A 22486-nucleotide genomic window follows, 5' to 3' on the forward strand; every position below is an offset into this window, starting at 1 on the left:
GAAAAAAAGTCATAGTACAGCATGTCATGAAAATTAATAAAAGTTATAGTACATAATGTCAAAAATCATGAAAAAAAGTCATAATACTATAATATGTCATAAACAGGATGCCACAATAACAAGAAAGTCGGAGTCATTTATGTCAGAAAAATTCATAGTATAGCAGGTTGTAAAAAAAAAAAAAAAAGTCTTCAAGAAGTCAGCGTGTGCACATTCACTGTGGGCCCCTCCACTATCGTCTGGCTCCTTAAAATGGCACTCAGTCGGGGCGTTGGCGGCTTAGTGGTAGAGCAGGCGCCCCATTTACAAGGCTGTTGCGGCCCGGGTTTCAATCCAGCTCATGGCCCTTTGCTGCATGTCATCCCCTCTCTCTCTTCCCCTTTCATACTTACTGTCCTGTGCATTAAAGGCAAAAATGCCCAAAAAAATATGTTTAAAAAAAGTTGAACAATGTAAACCACATTTATCATGTTATACTAGTAGTGGCCTTGACATAAAACAGAAATAATCTCAAAGTTCAAAAGTGGTGTTACATTCAGTGATGACAGCTACATGGATGACCCTTTCATGTTAAGTCATGTTATCTCATTGACTTTTATGGCATTTCTTTTCCATATAAACCACACACACATCATCGGTTGAGTTTTAGAGTTTTATTAGAACAAGCACTATGTAGCAGCAGTGTACAGTGTTCATGGAAAGATATGTACTTTGTTAAAATTGCACTTCAGAAGGTACCCATCAGGAAAGAGATCTGAAAGAAACTGAGCTGACACAGTGCTTTGTGATACATGTCAGTCAACAACAAAACAAAAACAAAAACCATGAGTGTCCAATTGAGAAAACAAAAACCTTTTTTGGTGTAAGGCATCTGCAACATTCATTGGCAGGCTAAGTTGTCTAGACATGCAGGTAGAACAGTGGATGAAGAAAGCATGAGGAGGTTTTCATGATGTTTTTTTTTTTCCACTACAGTCTGAGCGTTGCTCCTACCTCCACACACAAGGTTCAGTCTTGTTTTTTTTTTAAAAAAAGTCACCGATGTAGGAGGAAAAGGGAATCAGCTTCTGCAGTAGTGACCCATCTTCTAAATGTGCTGTATTTACAGTGATCACCAAAAATGTATTGGTTGCATGTTGGAGTAGCAGAGCAGTGCGGAGCATCTTTAAACACTGCAAGCATTTTACACTCAAACCTTTTCTTTTCCTCACCTAATGTCAAAACATCTCCCTTTAAGACTTAAGACAGTTTGTCCACAGCTAAACCCTCAACACTCTCAGTATAATCGATCATCAATAGGCAGGTGGAGACTGGGTAATGTGTTTGTTAATGGCATACCTTCTTGGCATGGGGGTTCTTATCAGTAGTGTGTTTGTGAGGCATTAATAAATGCATTATAAGGCACAGCAAGTGAAACTGACGCTAAAGAGTTGTAGCATTGAGTCTGTGATCAGGGAAAGAAAAGCACATAAACATAAAACAGGATATGGAGGCAAAGCAGTACTACCTACCTTTTTGGTTTGTAATCTACAGTACCGTATGAACAGTGCACGGAAGATGGATTTGCTTCACATAGTTTTCATTCTACATATTTATATTTAGTCTTTTTTTGTCCTTCTGTGTCCTGCAGTCCTGACAGAGGGGAACTTAAATGTGCTCTCACACAACATGTGACTACATGTGTATATGTGTGTGTGTGTGTGTGTGTGTGTGTGTGTTTTTGGGGTTGATTTCAATCAGAAGACCTGTGTTATTTTTTTTTTTTTTACTCTGTAAGTCATTAAAGCCAATCTGCTTTGCAATAAATACACAAACTGCAAATAGGTGACTGGATCATTGCAGTAAAATCTCTGGGGAATCAAACACATTTGTACACTCTCGTTTGGCTTTAACAGCTAAAGGAAATATCTATATTGTTGACCTACAGCAGGTGACACTTAAGCCCCGTTTTCATCGAGCAGTATGGTACTGTTCAGTTCAGTATGCTTTTTTTCTCTTGTATTTTTTGGCAGTATTTCTCTTTGCTGCTCCCATCCTTTCCTAAAACAAAGCATGTCTCCGTCTTGTGATAAACAGCCACATAAGGAGAAGATTACAAAGTGTTCAATATGTCCATTGTGCCTTTTCCTGAATCACGTTTCCTGCGTCACGTTATATAATGTCACGCTAGTTACGTATCTGACACGGCTACAACCGACTGGTAACAACCATGCCTACTTGTGGGGGTACTGTTTGCAGTGGAAACACTAGGGTCTAGGTAACATATCTGAAGGGGTACTTTTTTGGTTCCAAGGTACCGTACCGTACTGCTCGGTGGAAACGAGGCTATACAGCCCACGGGCGACCATTTTCTAATTCCCAATGAAAGTAAGTTGATTCACACTGGGAATCTTATTCTGTACTTTTAATATAAATAAGTTGCTAGAGTGCAGAAATAAACATCACGACAGAGATTGTTTTTTTGTTTTTTTTAAGATTATTTTTGGGGCTTTGACATGCAGCAAAGGGCCACAGGCTGGAATTGAGCCCGTTACTAGTGTAGCAAGGACACTGCCAGTCTACCCACTGAGCTCATGGGCACCACATGATGGAGATTGTTTATCAAAGAAAGAGTGCCAGGGAAGGAGCCCTGAATATCCTCAAATTCTAGAGACGCCCCTCCGTACACCTGACCTATGTAGCGCTGCCGCAACTGGATTTGCCTCTTGGCACATGTGAGGACATCTAAAGGTTTGAAAGAGGCAATTCATTCACTACATTTGGTGATAAATATTATTAATTTTGTTAATTAAGTGGCCTCTGGTCTTCTGTCATTTTGCAAAAGTGGCCCCTGGGTAAAGCAAATTTATCTCTGACCTAGAGCATCCTGAAACTGCATTTCCATGTACCGACCTGTAGGTGGCTCTGGTGTTTCATAAAGAACTAACTATGCTTTTTGGCTGAATGAGTCATGGGAGTGCTGATATAATAAAGCAATTAATTAATTAATCATAAAAAAATGATTCCAGTTCTGATGATTGATTGATAGCGCAAGTAATCGATCACAAAAATACCAAACAGTTGCTGGTAATAGTAACAACTCTTTGTTTCATATCATTTTATATTATACATTTTGGTTGCTAAACTAAGCATGTGAATTTATGATATTGATATGAGCTTTGCTAAAATTTGATGGGAATTTATCATTATTGTTTTCACATTTTTTGACAGAAAATGAATACTTTCTTAATTAAATACTTTTTGATCATTTAAAAATAACTGCACATTGCAGCTCTTGGCTTGTGTAGCTGGATGTACATGACTTTTTATCCTCTTACTGGAAATATTCGACTGCTTCACTCTTATGTCAGGTCTATTTTTAAAGCCAAAAGTGTCTCCGAGGGTTCGACAGACTGCACAACCTACTACACCATCTTTTCTTAGACCTTTGATTCAGATAAAGGTCTGTTTGGGAATCTGTCATATATATCGTGTGCCTACTATATATGGAGTGAGTTATGTGGTATTTATGTAACCATGTGATTCAGGAGCTGGTTTCATGTAACAATGTTTAAAATTAGAGAGCAATGTAGGGGAGGGCTCCTCTGTTTACACTGAGCCTCCACTGTGAGGAGGAACTGGACTCCATGACAGATCTGTGTTGACCGTTTAAAAAAAGAAAACATCTGTAAAGGGTGTAGGTGTGTCCTGCGTCACATGTCCAAAACACCAGAATAGGATTTACGTTTTCATACCTACTTTTCCTTCCACCACATGATCAGCTGTGAGAGCCGCTGTTTGAAAATACTCATTAAAAGTACCATCTATGGACGTCACACTTCCTCTGCTGCGGTCGAGATTAATTTTAAACGAGCTGTTTCCCGATAGAGAGTACTGCTATCACACAGATTCAACAGTATTAAAAGGCGAAAATAAATAAAATCTGCCAGTTCACGTGATACTATTTCACTAAATTCTGAGTCCAAGATATTTTATAAAAATACCTCTTTTTTCTACAATAGTTGGTGATATAGTAAATGTGGCTTTATGCCAGTGAAAGCTGCTCTCTAAACATGCACGACGGTATCGTAGGTAATCAAAAGGTCTACTTCAGAGACTAGTCTAACCCAAACTGCCGTCAGAAATCAAATGGCTTCAACGGAAAAGCGCTAAACTGTGTGACTTGTATGGGTGTCTTTTTAAGGCAAGGACATACTCAGAAGTCAAAGGAGCTGAGGAAAGATCTACATAGGAGTGGTACGATTGTTGCCCTGACAACCCAGCTTCCACAAGCACGATGAAGGTGATCCTACAGGATGTTTCCATGGATGGATGACCATGTGGCAGTGCCACAGAACCTCGACAGGGTCACTGGGCATCAGGCCATCCTCTCAGCTCTGCAGTCGCCTGTATCCCTGCGCACCAATGTTTCATCATTAACATGTTTCTCTTAACACCATATTGTGCATAGGTAACAGCCGTCCTGTCTGCGATGACGATATGATGGACGTGGTTATCCGTGTGCTACCACAGGTTCACCGTAGGTTCCATATTGATGAAGCCGGGGTTCTTGCGGAGCTCCCAGTACATGTTGTTGGAGACCCACCTCTCCCTGTGATTGGCATCAACCACTTTCCTGAAGGAACAGACAGAAGGGACAGTTGTAAGAAGAAAGTTTCATTCACAAAGAAACAGAGGCATGATCAGGCAGGTAATATCTAGGCTGGTAAACATGCCTGGAATCAGATGTATAAATGATGCATATGCAAAAACAAAGAGGTAAAATGCATCGCCATTTTCTACATTTAAATGCATCTATGAACACATGCTTACTTCATGTGCATACAAATTTTTTTGGAGCAATCAGAGGTTGTTGGTAAGGTGGTGACAAAATCTAGTAATAGGACACAGTTTTAGTTGTTAGACAATTTCACTGATGTGTGATTGATTTACAGTCTACAGATTAGATGTACTGTACTATGACTTTTAATTAACATACTATATTTGGCCTTAAAAGAAAATTGCAATTACATGTTATACTATGACTTGTTTTTACAAACTTTTTAATAAGGTACTATATTAGGACTTTAAAAAAAGCTCTTTAATTACTTAATATACTATGACTTTTTTAATAATATACATTATTATGACTTTTAATGACACACTTATTTGCCATTTTTAATCACTTTTTTTAGTCACTTTTGTGACTTACTACACTATGGCTTTTTTAATGGCATACATTACTATGAGTTTTTTGTTAATGGACTTTTCATTAACGTACTAAAAGAGGACTTAAATTTTTCTCCTTTTTTTTAAATTACATAATATCACTTTTTTATGACATACTACACCATGACTTTTTTAGGGTATGACTTTTTTCTGACATTTTTGATACACTATACTATGACTTTTTTATGGACTTTTAATTAGTGACTTTAAAAAGAAAAAAACTTTATAATTATGTTCTATACTATGATTTATTTGGACATACTATACCAGGATTTTTTATGACTTGTATGACATACTTTACTATAAATATTTTATGTTTTTTTTGGTTACAATAGTATGTCTTTCAACGACTTTTTTGTGACATACTATACTGTGACTTTTTTGGGGGGGACATTTTAATTACGATGATACAATGACTTTTAAATAAAAACAAAAAAACACCCAACTTTTTAATACCATATACTATTGTATAATACTATACTATGACATTTTTATGGCATTTTAAAGAACACACTACAGCTCAGTGGCCTAGTGGTAAAGTGTCTGCCCTGAGACTGAGAGGTCGTGGGTTCGATCCCCGGCCTGGTCATACTATAAAATAGGACCCATTGCCTCCCAGTTCTCAGCTTCAGGGGTTGAAATTGGGGGGTTACATCACCACATGATTCCTGAGCACGGCACCACTGCTGCTCAGCGCTCCCTCAGGGGATGGATCAAATCCGGAGAAAAAATTTCACACACTCAGGTGTGTGACAATCAGTGGGACTTTAACTTTAACAGTACAATTATCATTATTATGACTTTTTAAATTACATTATGACTTTTTTTTAACAAACTTTAATACAAATGTTTTTTAATTTTTAATTGAAATAGTTTAATTTATTTTTTTTAATGGACTTTTTAATAATGTACTTTACAAGGACTTTTAAAAAAATAATAACTTGACTTTGACTTTAGTGGTATTCTTTACTATAAATATTTTATGACTTTTTTGACATACTGAATGAATGAATGAAAATGAATGAATATGACTTTTTAATGACCTTTTATAACATACTTTACTATAAATCTTTTGACTGTTTTTGGCAAACTGACACTTTACTATGAATATTCTAATTAATATTTTGATACTTTCTGAAGTGTATTGTGATTTAGCCTCAGTCATGTGGTTAGACACTGTGTTCCTACACCATTTCAAATTTAATCCCAACAATTTGTCTGAACACTTTTGCCAGCTGCTGTTGTTTCATTGAAAGACAGGCAGAAGAATTCAACTCAAATGACGAACATGTCTACATCCATTTTTGTTTAACAGTAAAAATCCAGCCAAACCAGAACCATGTGTGCCTAAAATATGTATGTGTATGTATTTCTCTCTTTGTATGTACTCAAGAGTTTTCTCTGACTGGTGTCTGTGCTTACTTAAAGAAGCGTGGCTCAAGTTTGATGTTGTTCTCCTCGTTCCACTTCCTCCGGACTCTTTGAAGTTCCTCAATGCGCTGCTTTTCTAAGGATGCCATCTCCAAGTTCCCCTCCTCCAGATGCCTGTGTGACCCAAACATCGCTTTTAAGTTAACAGTAAATCAGCTGGTTATAAAAAGAAGAGCAACAGAATTCACTCTGCTGTAAGGAGGACATTTTCAAACTGCACTCATGTGATGGATGTGATGCGGTACCTTTGATCAGGCCTGAACCGGGCGTCTGTACGGGGCAGAGCATCTTTCAACTCGGGGCAAAGCTCATTCAGTTCAATGGCAAACCTGGTGAAGCCGTAGTATAGCTCATAGTCTGTGGGCATGGAGCCTGTGGAGGAGAGGAAACATAACCAAAAAGGGAAAATCATTTTATCATCACTAACTTTCCTGCAACCAAACTGATGTGAAAGGGAACAAAATATATTGTCAAAAAATGTCCCTTGAAAACTTCCAGTGAAAACCACTAATGTGAGTGTGGATGAAGAAGCAGTGCCTACCTGGCCTCCAGACGCATTTGGCAGAAGGTGGGACACCACAGTAAAGGCCCTCATGCCACTTTCCAAAGAGTCTGTGGATCACTTTCCCCTCTTGATCCATCACAAATCCTTGAACCTCGTTCACATTAGAACTCCAATAGTTTCCCTAACAGACAAATTACACATTGTTAGCTTCCTTTTACCACAGTTCAGATGCAACCATCGTGAATTTCACATTAAAACACACAGTGAATCCTTGCAAGGCAAAAAGGTGATGCATTTAATCACATCTAAACACAGATATCACTGTTTGCTGAAGGTCTCACCTTGACAAAGGTAAGTTTGCAGAGGCAAGCGCTGCTCTTTGTGTTTCTGATGGTGATCTCCCCGTAGTGCTCGATCCACCGTCGCCCACTGAGGATGTTGTGCACACAGGTGGTGACTTTGTTCCATTCGTAGTGATCTCCAAACCTAGAAATACACAACAACAGCTGATTGGCTTGATGTGCTGCAGGAGTGACATGAGCTCAGATGATAAAAGAAAGTGATGAATTCACAACTGTCAGTGATCTAGTTTGATCTGGCAGCTTGTTCAGCAGCCCCAGATTCTCAGCAACTCCTGGAACTCCTTATAGATTAATCTGGCCCACATAAGCACATGGACGGGCCTCACAGTCATATTCACAAAGACCTCTGTGTCTTTATACTTGAAAAAGATTTTTAAAAAAATGATGGTAAAGACAGAAGAAAAGTTGAGGTTTGGCATGACAACTTTTAGGTCAGTATAAACAATATGTAGTCAGGTTAATGAGTCATTTCTGCTCTGAAATTCTACATATAAGTAAAACAGTCACATTTTTGCATTATTTTTTTTCTATTTTATATTACAGTGTTGATCAAATACTGACTGAGAAACATTCAAGTTTCACAATAAATGCAGTAAATATTAGATTTATGGGTGCAATACTGAGAATCTGCCTCTCACACTGCATTCATGTCATACTTGATGGATAGGAGAGACTTCACGTCAACTCAAGATGGTTGTATGATTGAAGAGTTCTGCCGCCCTGACAACAAACGACTTTTTATGCAATGTCACTGTTGCAGACAAATCTCCGCTGTCTGAGCTTTGCTTGAGTTGTGGTGCCCTCTCGGATCTTAATAGTTTGGTGTAAGGTGGTCATAAAACTCAGACCAGGATGTCTTAAGTCAGTCTTTTTCTCATCTTGACATCCTGTCTAGGGATGCACGATATTGGATTTTTTGCTGATACCCGATGTGCCAATATAAAACATCTTATTTGGCAATAACTGATGTCAATATATCCACCTAATTTTAGAGATCATCAAGTCTCTTTTGCAGTGGAATTAACATCATGTTATGCATACATACTCTTATTGTGATAGCCCACCAGCAGATGGAGATATGAAATACAAAGCTTTTCAGTGTATGTAATATTCATTCATTAGGCAAAATAAGAAAAAGCATGTTAGTCAATTCTAATACTTGATTTTAAAGCCACTCTCGGCCAATACCAGTGACATGCCGATATTATCGTGCAACCCTAGTTCTGACAAAATCTAACATTAACCTTACTTTAATTTTATCTTAAGTTTATAGTCTTGGCTCACGCAAAGAGTGAAGATCAATTGTCAACAACCAATGGCCACACTCTGTCCAGCACCAAACAAGAAGGAGCAAATCAGGGAGACAGTAAATATGGAGGGGACTCTGGGGAGGTGGAAGAATATGAACAAGTCTCAGTTCCCTTGTACTGTGAGAAACTGATTGTGGAGTTGTGGAGTGAACAAGAGCCGGTGTTTAATTCGATGTGTATCTGATCCACCAACCAGCACTCATTTATTGAGACATCTTAATTTTTGAAAAGGTTCGCCTCTCATTCCCACAGTCTCCTCCCGCTACAACAGTGCAACTAACCAACAGAGGTTGGTGGTGAGGCGACAAAATCCAGAATGTAAAGTTTACACACACATACAGTTTCTCTTTAAAGGTATATTGATGCTGAATTGACAAAAATACTGTCGACATAGGACACCTTTTATCTTGTGTTTCTAGATTTATGTGTTTTTGCTGTCATGTAAGGAATTATTAATGTCATATTTTCTGAAGAGAGTTTGGTGTAATGTTTTCCACCAGTGGCAGGATGGTAAACAATCCCAAAAGAATCTAGTTTTAGTCTTGCAAATGGTGACGATGCATGATCCCCAGACTTTGTAAAACCTTACCATGTGTGACTAAAAACTCTGATTGTCTATAGATGTGAGAGGGTGTGTTTTCAAAGTCTTAGTGTGTGGTAAGCATTAGTTGTTGGAAATACTGTGCATTGTCAATATGACACATCCATTAAATCTGGGGTTAATTATCTTGACTGACAGACTTTGGTTTATGTGATGCATTTTGATGTCTCCACCGAGGACCACTTTGGAAATAAGTGTTTTTAGTGATGATTTTAAGTGCTATCCTCTGGGATTTTTTTTTATGTCATGATTCTCCTGTGAGTCATTTTGTTTTCAAATTCCAAATAAAAATCAAATCAAATTAAAGGCACTGCTTTATTATTAACCCTTTGAAACCTGGAGCGACATCACTATTCTTGTGCTGCTTTCAGATGCCTTTCGCAAGTATTTAAACCTTTGACCCTTGAGCAAAATTGGTGCAGTTTCTTTCAGAAACATGGGAAAAAAGGCAATGAGCAGATTGGTAAGAAATGTCCCACAAATTGCAGGAAAAAAAGAAAGAAATTAAAATAACTAGGGAACAAAAGAAAAAACTAGGGGAAAACTATATTTATAATAATTATTATAAAATTATGTTACAGAATTATTAAAAATTTTAAGCACTCTTTTAAGGTCATTTCCTTGTTTGTTTGTTTTTAACTACCAACCTTTTTTATACTAATTTTCTTGTTTTTAATTTTCTCTTTCTACTAATTTCTTGCTATTTTTTTTGGTCATTTCTTCTTTCGTTGCTCATTGCCTTCTGAAGCCAATTTGCTCATGTTTCAAAGGATTAAGCACCAATTTGGGATATATCGCAGGTTAGGTTTAGTCACTATACAAAGCAGCTGGATCAAAGTTACCTGGGAATCATAAGATTCACGGTCCCGATCGGTAAAATCTCCATCGATTTCCCCCAGAACTTGTTTTTCCACCTCACATCTGAAAAGCAAACAAACATCAACAATGTACTGATCAGTCAAATCTTTGCAATTCTTCTAAAAATGTAAGAAATGAAAACCAATTTTTAATCTGTAAAACTGCAGCTGGATATTAAAGAGGCTAAATGAGACTGGAAGGCTCATCTGCTGTGATGAAACCCCCTCACTAATTAGGAGAGTAACCCACCTTGCCAGAAGGTGAAGTTCTTGGACTCACAGTGGCAGGCGGAGATGGGAGGGTGGTGGCTCACCTTTGAGAGGAGATCAAATGAAAACAGTCTGACAGCTGTTGTTGTTGAGATTACACATCATATACATCTCTGTGAGCCTCCACTCAGAGGACATGTGATGGACTACGAGTGCACACATTCTGACTTTGCTGTAGAGCTGAAACAATTAGTTGATTTATTGATCAACAGTATTTTGTTTTATAATTTAAAAACAGTAATTTTTCAAGCAAAAAGGCTGAGTTTTTTAGGTTCCAGCTCCAGATATGTCAATATTTATTTAACTTTCTCCGCCCTGTATGATAGTGAACTGAAAACACAGCACACAAAAAAAGCAATCTAAATATGTGCACCTTGGGGTCTGGCTGACAATTTATCCACCAAGCAGTTACTCTGTTTACAGTTACAGTTACTTTTAATCTTTGCTTCATCTGCAAATTTATCAATATTTATAATACTTTTTTGGGGGAATTTGACAAAATATTCTAATACTACAAAACAAAGGAAAAACATCAGTCTGTGGTTGAGCTGATCACAACCGTTAGGGTGCAAGGCATTATACTCTAAGTAGACATTTATTTGTTCTAAGTTGTCATAGGCATGGAAGTTTACCATCTGGAGATATATCCAAGATAATGCTTCTGTTTAAAATGCACTTCATATCATGAAACATGTCCTCCACCGAACAAAGCAGACGTACCTGTTCAGAGAAAAAACAGAAGCCCTTGTCTTCCCGAATACATTCATAACTCTCTCCGAGGAGCGGGTTGAATGGCTTACTTCCTGCTCTGTAGTAAGTGGATGAGTAGCCTGAGATGGCAAACGCAGCGACGAGAACCTGTCAGAGTCAAAACAACACAGTCAGAGCAAACAAGAGGGGATTAATCGGTTCACATTAAAAGGCTCTGTCAGGAATAAGCCAAACATTAGCATGCACCAGGCGCTATCAAAAGGACAGAAGACAGATAAAAATAGGAGGATCCAAGGTCGACAGCTGCATCGGAGCGTACCGCCGCCTCGCATATGTGCCTCTGAGTGAGACTATTCATGTTGACTGGCAATGTCACCTCATATACAAACAATACAGGTATGATCGACACAAAAACATGGAGGGAATTTTAAACAAAGGCAAACATTAAATAGCTTCATGAACAGCGCTGAAGGGTCGCCGCGTTCTTGCACCTAACGTGATGAACATTTGATTTGACAGAGTGCTTGTTACTAACGACTTCTTTACCATGCGTTCAAAGGGATCCTCGGTCTCCGCGGCTTTGTCCAGCAGCTCGCTGTACTCCAGCTCTTCACACATGCGCTGCAGGGTATTGAGGGGCTCGTTGAGCTCCACAGGCATGGACACTTTGGACAAGTCCTTGCCGATGTTGTTTCTCAAGATGTTCCAGAGGTTGATGTTGCTGGTGTCGGGACACGGCGCCGGCAGGCAGCTGCGACGCCCGTTACGGAAGGCACTGCCAGCAAAGTCTCCGTTGGCCACTGGGAAGAAGAACAATACAAACTCTTTAACAATCTACATGTGGTACAACATCATCTGTGACAGTCTCTGCTGCCACAGGGTGAACCTCTTATAGTGAGCACATCTCTCTGGGTGAATAAGGAGATGATGATCATAACCTTTTTTTTTTTGCTTTTATCCTTATTTGTCATGCAGATAACCATCTAACTGACATTCTGTATATTTATTACATAATTATAAAGTGATGAAACTTCACAGACTTGTATCGAAAAATACAGGACAGCTGCATTATCGATCTACTTGGGTTAAACCACAGGTGCTTTTTCCATATGCACTAATTTTCTGTCTCCATCACCCGCAGTTGTTTGAGTCGACTTCACAAGGTAGCCTAGGGAATACCAAGTTTCACTGCTGCATCTCGTTGTCTCGTGTTTAGCAGTTTGCCATAAGCTTTGAGGAGACTGTGTTTTTTAGTGACAGAAAATTACTTTCATTTCCCTGTGATGATTTTAATGTACATGCAGCACCAGCCTCAAGTAGCCAGCTGAAGGCAGACAGGTCACTATGAGACAAAGCAACCTATCATGGGAGTAGGAGAGATTTTTTTCCGGTTTTATTTTTGCGATAACGATATTCTTGACGACATAACAAATTAGTAAAAAAAAAAAAGGTTGCCTTCAAATATTCAGTAAAAACTAAACAAACCTCTCATTTCTTTAGTCTGTGAACAACAACAGTAACTCAGAGTGAGATTCAGAGTCTGTATACAATATTAATAGTACAAAAAATAAAATCTACCACAAATTACACATTTAAACAGCTCCCAAATACAAATTTACCCTGAGATCTATATATATAAATCAACAGGCAATTTCTTTCTCTTTTTGTAAAATCCTAAATGATGGAGTTGTTTTTTTTCCACCTGGACCTTTATGCTCTGCCATTTCTCCTCTAATCATCACGCTGTAACCTGTGACAGGCTGTTATGATACCACAACTATCGCAGAATGCAGTTTTTTGTCGAGCCGCAAGCATCATGTAGGTTTACATTACCAAACGTTTATGAGATAATCACGTGACACTAACTCCCATGTGCGCACGGTGAAAGAGGAGAGGGAAAGACGCTGTGCTGCTGCCAGAGGAGCCGCGGAATGAGTTTCCTCTGAGCGGTAACTCGCTAAAAGAGTCTGAGGAGTCCGGATCTGTTCATAAAACATTCAGGACGCCACAGATTATTCCACACTACTGAAGCTGCTCCTCTTTCTGGAACCACCGCAGAGTCTGTAATATTTTCGCTTTCAGCCATGCTTGTTGTTGCCGTGGGTAACAGTATGACGTCAATATGTCAAGAAGTCGAAACATCGCCTATTACGGAATTAATTTTTCATATGATATTAAAAATAATTATCATGAACCAGATTATATGGCACACCCCTACATGGGAGTAAAGTAAAAGAGTAATTTAAAAAAAAAATTGTTTCCAGATGATGTCATGTATGACATTGTAAGTGTATTACCGGTACTTATCGTATTACCTAAAAAAGCATTTGTATATATATGATTCTGTTCCAAGCTTTTTGATCCATATAAGCTTCTTTTAGCTCTAGTCAACACCGCCCTCCTTTCTTCAGCTCTGGTCAGGGATGTACGTCCCCGCATGACTGGTGGAGATTGCCAAGATATCGGCCACTATCAGAGGTTAGTTATATCGGCACAGATTGATTGCCCAAACCAATATATCGGTCGACCTCTAGACCTCTCGACCGAGGGACGCAAGAGGGACTTTCATGCTGGTGCTCAGAACAAGGAACAGGCCATTGATATACAAAGAGATAGGCAGTGGGAGTCAGAGGGACAGTAAATATATTATTGTGATATTTTTTTTCAGCAATCCTTCTCCAGAATTACTTTTAATCACCTAATTAAGAGAATAATCATCAGATTAAGTGATTAAACAACAAACATTAACTGGACCAGAATGAAGTAGGTAAAGCCAACATGAGTAAGATCAGATAAAAGAAATAAAGAGATAATCCAGGTAAAATGAGGCTGAGCTCCGAGATAAAGCTATGTTTTAAGAAGAGATTTAAAAGTTGATTACGATTCAGGCAGCCTCATTCCCATGAGCAGGTCGTTCCTAAGCCTCAGGACAATCCCTGCAAAGGCTCTGTCCCTTCTGGTTATGAGCCTGGTGCAATACAGTGTCTGGAATAGATAAAATACCTCTGCCAGAGGATCTCAGACCTCATACAGGATCACGTGGGATGAAATGGACAGAAGTATAGAGAGGGACCAGGCCACACAAAGAGCCTCAGAGTCATCACTGAGATCTTAAAATCCTAAAACATGCTGTGAGTCAGTATAAGGAGGGTGAAACAGGTGTGGTGTGGTCATGCCTCTTGGCTCTGGATTATTTTACTGCAGATTGGTGTTTCTTGATTGGATTTGCTGTCAATTAACTGGGACACATCGCTCTACTGCCGTGGGGTTCACATCACTGAATGCATTAAGATGACAGTGAGTCTACATATAAATTTGTGTGCCACACCATATCATTCACGCAATACTGGTCTAAATTTTAGAGATAAAAGAAATCATATTGTGATAATGGCAATATTCCGACTTGTTGTAATGATGACGTCATGCTGTTATGCACAGCAACAACAGGCAGAACTGAAAATCAAATTACTACTGGCCCCATTATGGAGGAGTTAGTTCCAAAAAGGAGAGAGCCTTCAGTAGTGTGGAATCAGTGGCGCCGTCAGGCCTGGATGCCCCAATTGTTTTATGAATAGCTCTGGACTTTTCAGACCCTTTTAGAGCCTCGCTGCTCAGAGCTAACTCAGTTAGTAGCTCCGCTGGCAGCAGCACAGCGTCTCTCACTCTCCTCTCTCGCCGTGCGCACACAGGAAACGGTGTCATTAGGTCATTTTGGCATATTCCTGACGTAATGTAAGCCTGTGTGAAGCTCAACAAAAAGGCTGAAGGCTCCAGAACCCATGGTAGTCAAGCGGGCGGACAGTGATGTGAGTTGGATCGTCAAGAATATCATCATCGTAAAAATACCCAGATATATCGTGGTATTTTTTAAGGGCCATATTACCCACCATGAGTACATGTATCAGGACTCTCCCTAATTTACTTTCTATGCCATCCCTATATATTAAAATCACCTTGAAATAATATTACTATCCCAGTTCTTTCCCCAACTTCCAGAGTATTTTCATCATCATTAGATACTTAATATGGCAGTGTGCTATGTGACAAAGATGGAGGTGCCATCCCTCCTCACACAGACAGCTTTTATAAAGTCTCAGAGAAGCCCTTGGCAGCCCGAGCAACTCTGCAAAGTCAACTGCCTCTGCCACACTGATAAATGATCTTACCAAAATTGTGTGTGTCTGTGTGTGTATGCATGCAAGCATGGTTGAGTGGGATACCCTCCTTTATTAACCCCCCCCCTTCTTTCTAATAGGGAACATAAAGATGTTTGGGCTCGTGATGGTGCAGGATTGAACCTACTTTGTCTGGAGACGTTATCAGTCACACTGGCGTTGTCCTCGGAAATGTTATCGCTCACATCACTGACGTATGACTCATCGTCTGAGCCCTGCGAGGGGGAACAGGTACAGAGCGGAGTGAGTCAGTGCAGTAGAGTGCAACACAACCTCTGATCAGAACAGCAGACGGACGAAGCCTTACACACACACACACACACACACACACACACACACACACACACACACACACACACACACACACACACACAGTTACTGCAGTTTGCCAGTGGCTAACAAACTGCAGCAGTCGTCGGCTATCTGTCCCACTGCAGTAATCATAGGATAAGACGCTGCAGCATTTTCATACTTTATATATAGCAAACACAATGAGGCCATCGACGCCACCAAAGAGGAGCATATTGCAACTTGTTGTAATGGCCTCTATTACAGTCGCCTGCTGCTGGTGATGGTTTAGCCGACAGTGTAACACAGGTCTGAATGGGCCGGCTGTTGGAGCTGGAGGACGGGAGGTGTTGATGAATTTCATTGGCGAGTAATCCTTCAGCGTGACTCAATGTGTGCCTGGGGAGCTACAATGCTTAATGGCTCTTCAGAGACCACATATATTTGGAACTGGATGTTCGCAGCAGTTTAAAAAGGGGAGAAGGCAGGAGTGATCGTTTCAAGTGATGGTACAAAGTGCCTTTTTAACAAAACCAGAAGCTACAAATCAGGAGGAACAGACAGAAGGGGAGTGTTATGATTCTGAAGCACAACTGAGGGATGAAGCCTCCGGGCAGATTGTAAAGAAGCCCTCCCATGTGCCTGACTTTTGTTTGAGTTTCCGTCACGCGCTATCTCTGCTTTTCATGCTGCCCTCATTAATTGCTGACTAACTCCAGCTCCACACATCACAGTGACGTTTTATCTGGCTTCCCAGCAGCGGGGCTAGTTTAACCCCTTCCTTGCTCTACAACCAGCTCCTCTAAACCGTCCCTTTTTAAAGAAGTGTTTCACTGCTGGAAAGATATTCATAAAACTGGGTTGTCTATGCAGCAGAAATATGCAGAGTAAAAGGTGCTTTTGCTCAGCGATAGAGAGCCTACAACTACCAGACTGCACTGCACAGCTCCAGACGAATAAACGCTCCAGTTGGTGGGTGATGTAATGCAAGTTGCTTAACCAAAAAACAATATGGTGGCCCACCAGTAACAATCTTCACAGTTAAATAAGTTAAAATATGTTCCTGAAAACATTTGAGGCAATAAATAGGCAGTGTAGTAACAGAATCTTGGTTCATATTTTGTCCACACTGCTTTGTTTTACTGTTTGATCTCAGTATTTTCTCCGTTTTTCATAATGCAGGAAACAGAAGTGCCTACATCTTGTTCAAAATTCTCTTATTACAGCCAAACAGTAAGCTTAAACACGTTACTGAAAATATTTTAGGTGAGAAACAGGCAACACTAACAGAATCTTGGTTTACATTTGATCAGTACTGCCTGGCGTTTGATCTGAGTTTGAGAGAGAGGGGCGTCTCAGTCCCAATCTGCTTCAATACCCTTTGTGTTTGTGGTGGGGACAGGCAAACAAAAATGAGGAAGTGCCATCTGTAGCTCAGGCAACAGCCCAAGAACCAGTGATTATTTGCTGGGTGACGCAGATTTTTACTGGCAAATGGGCAGGAAGATTAGGGATCTCATTCATAAACACTGCATGCAACACTGCACTGCAAAACGGGGCCTGAAAGTGACGTACACCACTTCCCACAAGTTGTGATCTATAAAAACATACTTGATGGGAAAAACTCTGACCCATGCTTACTAACATTTTGGAGACGGGAGAAGTGGCAATGCAGATGGTAGTGGTTTGTCCTTGAGTACATTTTTAGTATGGATCCTAATCACTGTTTTGTAAATGAAACCCCTTGTCACGGGTAAGATGGAGGCAAGTTTACCACAGTTCATTAACACACACTACCCACTCTGTTGTGACACAAAGCTGGTTGAAAATTGACAAAAGCCCCATTTCGACCAAACACCTTCGGTATGGTACCTTTGGAACCAAAAGTAACCTTCAGACATGGTACCTAGACCCTAGCGTTTCCACCGCAAATAGTACTCTTTCATGGGGGTGGGGTTGTTGTCACTCACTGCTACGTAGAGCACTCAATGTAGTTCCTCCTTTATCAGTCTACACCTCGTTTATCGTCCACAGGGTTACGCCGACATTTTCAGAACACAACAAAACAGGCTGCAGTGAAACACTAAACTCGGGGGTTTAGTGTTGCCAGAGCCCACAGGAACCACGCTCTGCAATGCTTTTTCGAGTGAGGATTAGTATATATGCCGTTGACATAACCCATGTGGAACTGGAAAAGGAAAAGGAACTGGACGGAGAATCTCCCCTTTATTTTAGTTATTTTCAAAGGGGAGACTTTTTACACAAACTTTCGTTAACAAAATGGTTTCAAGTTTCAATTATAGTATTAAAACGTTTGTAATGTTATGTAATATAAATTCTGTAATACCATGATACCGTGACATTTTCTGGGACCATTACTGTACCGTGCATCTCAACTACACACCTATAAAGTTTCATGACCGCATCTTCCACAGTTGTGACACTATCACATCGATAAAGTCTTTCCAGAGACAGACATATAAACACCTTCCAAAACCCTCAAACACACCCCACGACAAAAGGGGTCACCAGGACCACATTTTTTACCCATATTACCCACACTGTTATGATACAAAGCTGGCTGAAAATTGGCAAAGCATCCCTTTAAACACCCAATTCTCCTCTGTTGTACCTCATTCTCCGATGAGCTGGCTGACAGAAGCACTTCCTGGGCATCAAAGAACTCAGAGACAGACTCCGACATGGAGAGTCGACTCTCATTAGAGGCCTGCTGAGTCAGAGGGATCCCCATCTGTTCTCCAGCCTGCAGGAAAAAAACACATGCGAACACAAGAGATGTTCACCGTTCCTTCCTATGATGACACATTTAAGGACCGAAACAGACCTGGACAAACACAAACACCATCAGAAGACGACACAGAGTTCATTTTGCAGCATGTGCATCCTTGCCAGAGGGCAAGCTCCCATCCGTTTCTAATTAGTCATTTTTTTCCATTAACCTTGGTGTCAGCTTCTGCATAGAATAATGATCCTTTGAGCTTACATGCCAGGGTTTACTGCGAAAAACATCAATCTCTATGGACAGGAGTCAATGATGCAACTGACGAATGTATGATGCAAACACTGAAACTGCCCGGTCAGCCTTGGAAGCTTTGTTGTTTCATCAGTGTAAGAGTCAGAAATGGGCTCAGTCAGTGACAGACTGACCACAGCGACCTACCTCATCAGGCGTGGAGATGATGTTCACACTGACAACTTGTTCAGTCAGGACAGATTCAGAGTGGATGCGGTTGAGTCGGGTTCGAAGTTCTGCGTTTTGGGACAGGGCCTGAATAATGAAAAGTGTGGTTTATTTTCCACATGCTGTGTTGTTGTTCTGTTTTTTGTTGGGCAGGAGGGGAGGGAAGACCTAGTGTTTGATGCACTGGGTGTAGAAAAAATAACATTGTGGGGGAAAAGGATTGGTTTTAATCTTCCTCAAGGTTATCTTAATACTCTCATATGATTAGTTGCTGCCATTCCTCCTCTCCACACTGGCACAGACGAGATCCCTTGCTAAAACAATGACACTGCAGCTAATAAGAGACTTCAGAAGTCTGGGTTAGCCAAATGAATATCAAGTGAGTACCTTCAAAAGTTACAGTCATTTTAGTGTGAATTTCCCTCTTTGTGATTCCATTCTTGGTGCCAGGATGAAGATGCCTCTTCACCTTCGCTAACTCAAGACTGCTGAAGTCAAACTTAAAAATTATTGTAAATAATGAGGACAGGGGATTTTATCATCTCTTCATGGCAAATTTGGACAAGATAAATGATTATGACGAGGAGTAACCCCTCAACATGCATATGGGCATTTAAGTATTAAATTAAAATAGACTTGACTGAACCTATTTTTGAAAAACAGCAGGATTAACGGATTTTTTGGCGACTTGGGAGATATCAGAAACAAGCTGTGATATGGGGAACTTAGCAAACAGTTGGCTGTTTACACATCCAGCAGACAGGGAGCAACATCATGTTTCTGTCCACCTGATGAACATAAGTCACTGAAAACCGCTGCCTGCTGCATCTGCAAAAGTGATCACTGATCAGAGCGGTGAGAGTGAACCAGAACAGTAAAGTTGCAGGGCTACAAATCAAAAGAATGAGCTGAAACATGCTGTAAATCTTAAATAATTGGAGGGGAACTGAAGAATCAGGGCCCAGTCGTTCAAAAAGTTTAGTCTAGATCAGAATGATCCCGATTTGAAAATCCCATGTTTTGCTATGCAGGATCAGATAATTCATCTTATTTTGGTACCAGTTTTTCACAGCGATATTAGATTGGATCACCCTGACAAAGACACGTCCCCCCAGAGCCCAGGACAAGCTCATCAAAAGCCCACTCCTCTTCACATCCAGATCCTCAGCTACTTCTTCATCTCATCACCAACACATAGGCTTTCCATGTAGGCGCATGGAAGGGCAGGGAGGTTTGCTCTCTCTGACTTAGGCTTTCCATACAGGCACGTGGAAGGGCAGAGAGGTGTGCTCTCTCCGCCCTACGCTTTCCATGTAGGTGCGTGGAAGAGGCATTCTGCGTAGGTGCGAGGAAAGGTAGAGGGGCCCCAGAACAGAGCCATACTGCCAAATATAATACTGCAAATGGAAATGAAGTTTTCTTTGATATAAGTGTTCCTGACTGAACTTACATTTTGTTACTGAAATCCACCTGAACCTAGTCTTCTGCTGGGATCAGGATAATCCTGGTTTTTGGATTAAATGTCACTCAATCTTTCTAAAAAGTTTTGAACACATACTAAAGGTTTGATCCAGATCAAAACCAAGACAAGATTACATGATCTAATCCAATTTCAGAATATCTTTTTTCCTTTTGAATAACCCATCTCCAAGATTTGATCCAGAAAGTCTAAATCCGATCAGACAGCTTCTTAACAACTGGGCCCAGGTGATAATTCTCTGTGGATTCATCACTCATCACCCCTTTCACATGCAAGTAGTCATATGATCCATTCTTAAATATAAAATATTGCTTATAGCCACTTTAAGTGAATGTGTACATGTGGAAAAAAAACAGATTAAAATAGTTGACATCAGCCGCTGTAGCTATAATGACCATGAATCCTGATTATCAACTTCCCACAGAGCTTTGCCATAAAAAAACCTGACCTCCAGCCTGCAACAACATTGTCACACAAGCATCCAATTAGGAACAAAGTGGAGATAAAGCAGCAGAAACATTTCACTGAAATGATGTCGACTGTTAGCAGAGGAACAGTCCAATTAAATCACTGGGGTAGAGAGACAGCCCTAAGGAGCCGAGTTAATGAACTGCACAGCACATTTCCCTCTCTCACCAATTAATATGGGAAAAGATGATTGAACTTTCACTACTCACTCGCCTGTGCTCTCATCTCCGCACATCATCTCTCTCAATTGTGATCTCACTGACTGGAATAAACTGTAGCTTGTGTGTTTATTCTGTCAGCCCGTCATCATGAGCGAATCTTATAACATGACAACTACAAAATGGGTTTGGGTTTAAAGACACATTGCTCAGATTACTGAAGTAATTTCCTCAGTAATGTCCCGATCACTCCGGGTAATTACATGTTAAAACAGCATCATACTCAGCATTACGATTGTGATGTAGCCAAATATGTTTGATAAACGTCTCAGATTAACTCATAGCAGAGAGAAGGAGGGATCATAGGTAATGGTTGAAGGTGGCTCATTACCTGTGACAGAGACTTCCTGAGAGAGTTGATCTGGGCTGACTGGTCTGACTGCTCCTGGTCAGACAGAATCTGTTTGATCTTTTCTTTCTCGATGGCCACCGTGTTGAAGGCCGACTTCAGCAGAGAGTGGACTGCACACAGACAGGACAAAGGAAAGTTAGTATCCTTCACACTGTACAGTCATGTTTTTTTCTTAGTTGCTTTGTCACAATCTTCGAGTGACAGACATTAACCTTAAAACACTCTGTGAAACTCTCACAATCTATTTCTAACTTTCTTGAACTGTGCAGGCATGTCTTTATCATCACACATAATTCAGCAACTGCTTTTAAAGGAATACTTCACATTCTTCAAAATTCAAATCTGTATATGAAGTACTCACTAATAACCTTGAAATTGTGAAAAAATATATATATTTTTTTTGCATGCCTCCACTGTGAACAGAGAATCCAAAAAATAAAGAAGTTTCTTCACGAATTGAAGTCATAGGGGTCCACATTTAACAACAGTAAAACTATATCAACACATCTATTAACACAACATATAATAATAGTATAATAAAATATAAACTTTATTGATCCCACACTTGGGAAATTCACAGTATTAATCCTAGTCTTATTTATCCAGCTATATGCTCAGTACAAACACATGCATTTTCGCTAAAACATTACAATTAAGAAGTCTTGAGCCTACGAAGTCACGCAACAAGCCCAAAAGAAGCATCTGAGTGATGAGTAACATATTTCACACAGAATCTGAATCTGCCACATTGCCTTTGAATCGTTCCCCTCTTGAAGTCGAATCATTTAATCCTCTCTTTCTACAAATCTTTATTGTATTCTTTCCATATTTCGCCCACTTGCTAGCGAAATAGTTAAAGAGCCTCCATTAATCACGCAATTTAAATGTGAAACATCCTGCAGTCCGACATACTATCATGCGTTTAAATAACTTATTAGACGGATAGAGAAAGGCGACATTTAGAGCTCAAGCCCAAATAAGCAACTCCACTTTAGAAACAAGCCCAAAGTCGTGGCTAATAAGCGGACCTGGCAACCCTGTTGGGGAG

At 40.0% G+C, this 22486-nt stretch overlaps 1 protein-coding gene across 8 annotated transcripts in view; it reads right to left on the reverse strand.

The window, feature by feature from the left end:
- Positions 1-638: 638 nt before the first annotated feature.
- The window catches only part of osbpl6 (oxysterol binding protein-like 6), a 64815-nt gene continuing 42967 nt past the window's right edge, over positions 639-22486 (reverse strand). For 6 of the 8 annotated variants that reach the window (XM_050048776.1, XM_050048775.1, XM_050048779.1 and 3 more), the window contains 13 exons: positions 21418-21548; positions 18900-19007; positions 18351-18482; positions 15558-15645; positions 11802-12055; positions 11265-11402; positions 10525-10588; positions 10260-10338; positions 7486-7630; positions 7181-7325; positions 6885-7011; positions 6631-6753; positions 639-4615 (listed from right to left, as the gene is read on the reverse strand). In XM_050048776.1, coding sequence (XP_049904733.1) covers positions 4504-4615; positions 6631-6753; positions 6885-7011; positions 7181-7325; positions 7486-7630; positions 10260-10338; positions 10525-10588; positions 11265-11402; positions 11802-12055; positions 15558-15645; positions 18351-18482; positions 18900-19007; positions 21418-21548 — 1646 coding nt within the window. In that variant the 3' untranslated portion in view covers positions 639-4503. The remainder of the gene's footprint in view (positions 4616-6630; positions 6754-6884; positions 7012-7180; positions 7326-7485; positions 7631-10259; positions 10339-10524; positions 10589-11264; positions 11403-11801; positions 12056-15557; positions 15646-18350; positions 18483-18899; positions 19008-21417; positions 21549-22486) is intronic. The other 2 variants (XM_050048781.1, XM_050048780.1) reach the window with 1 other exon arrangement.

This window comes from Epinephelus moara, chromosome 7 (assembly GCF_006386435.1).
Source record: "Epinephelus moara isolate mb chromosome 7, YSFRI_EMoa_1.0, whole genome shotgun sequence".
NCBI classification, from domain to species: Eukaryota; Metazoa; Chordata; class Actinopteri; order Perciformes; family Serranidae; genus Epinephelus; species Epinephelus moara.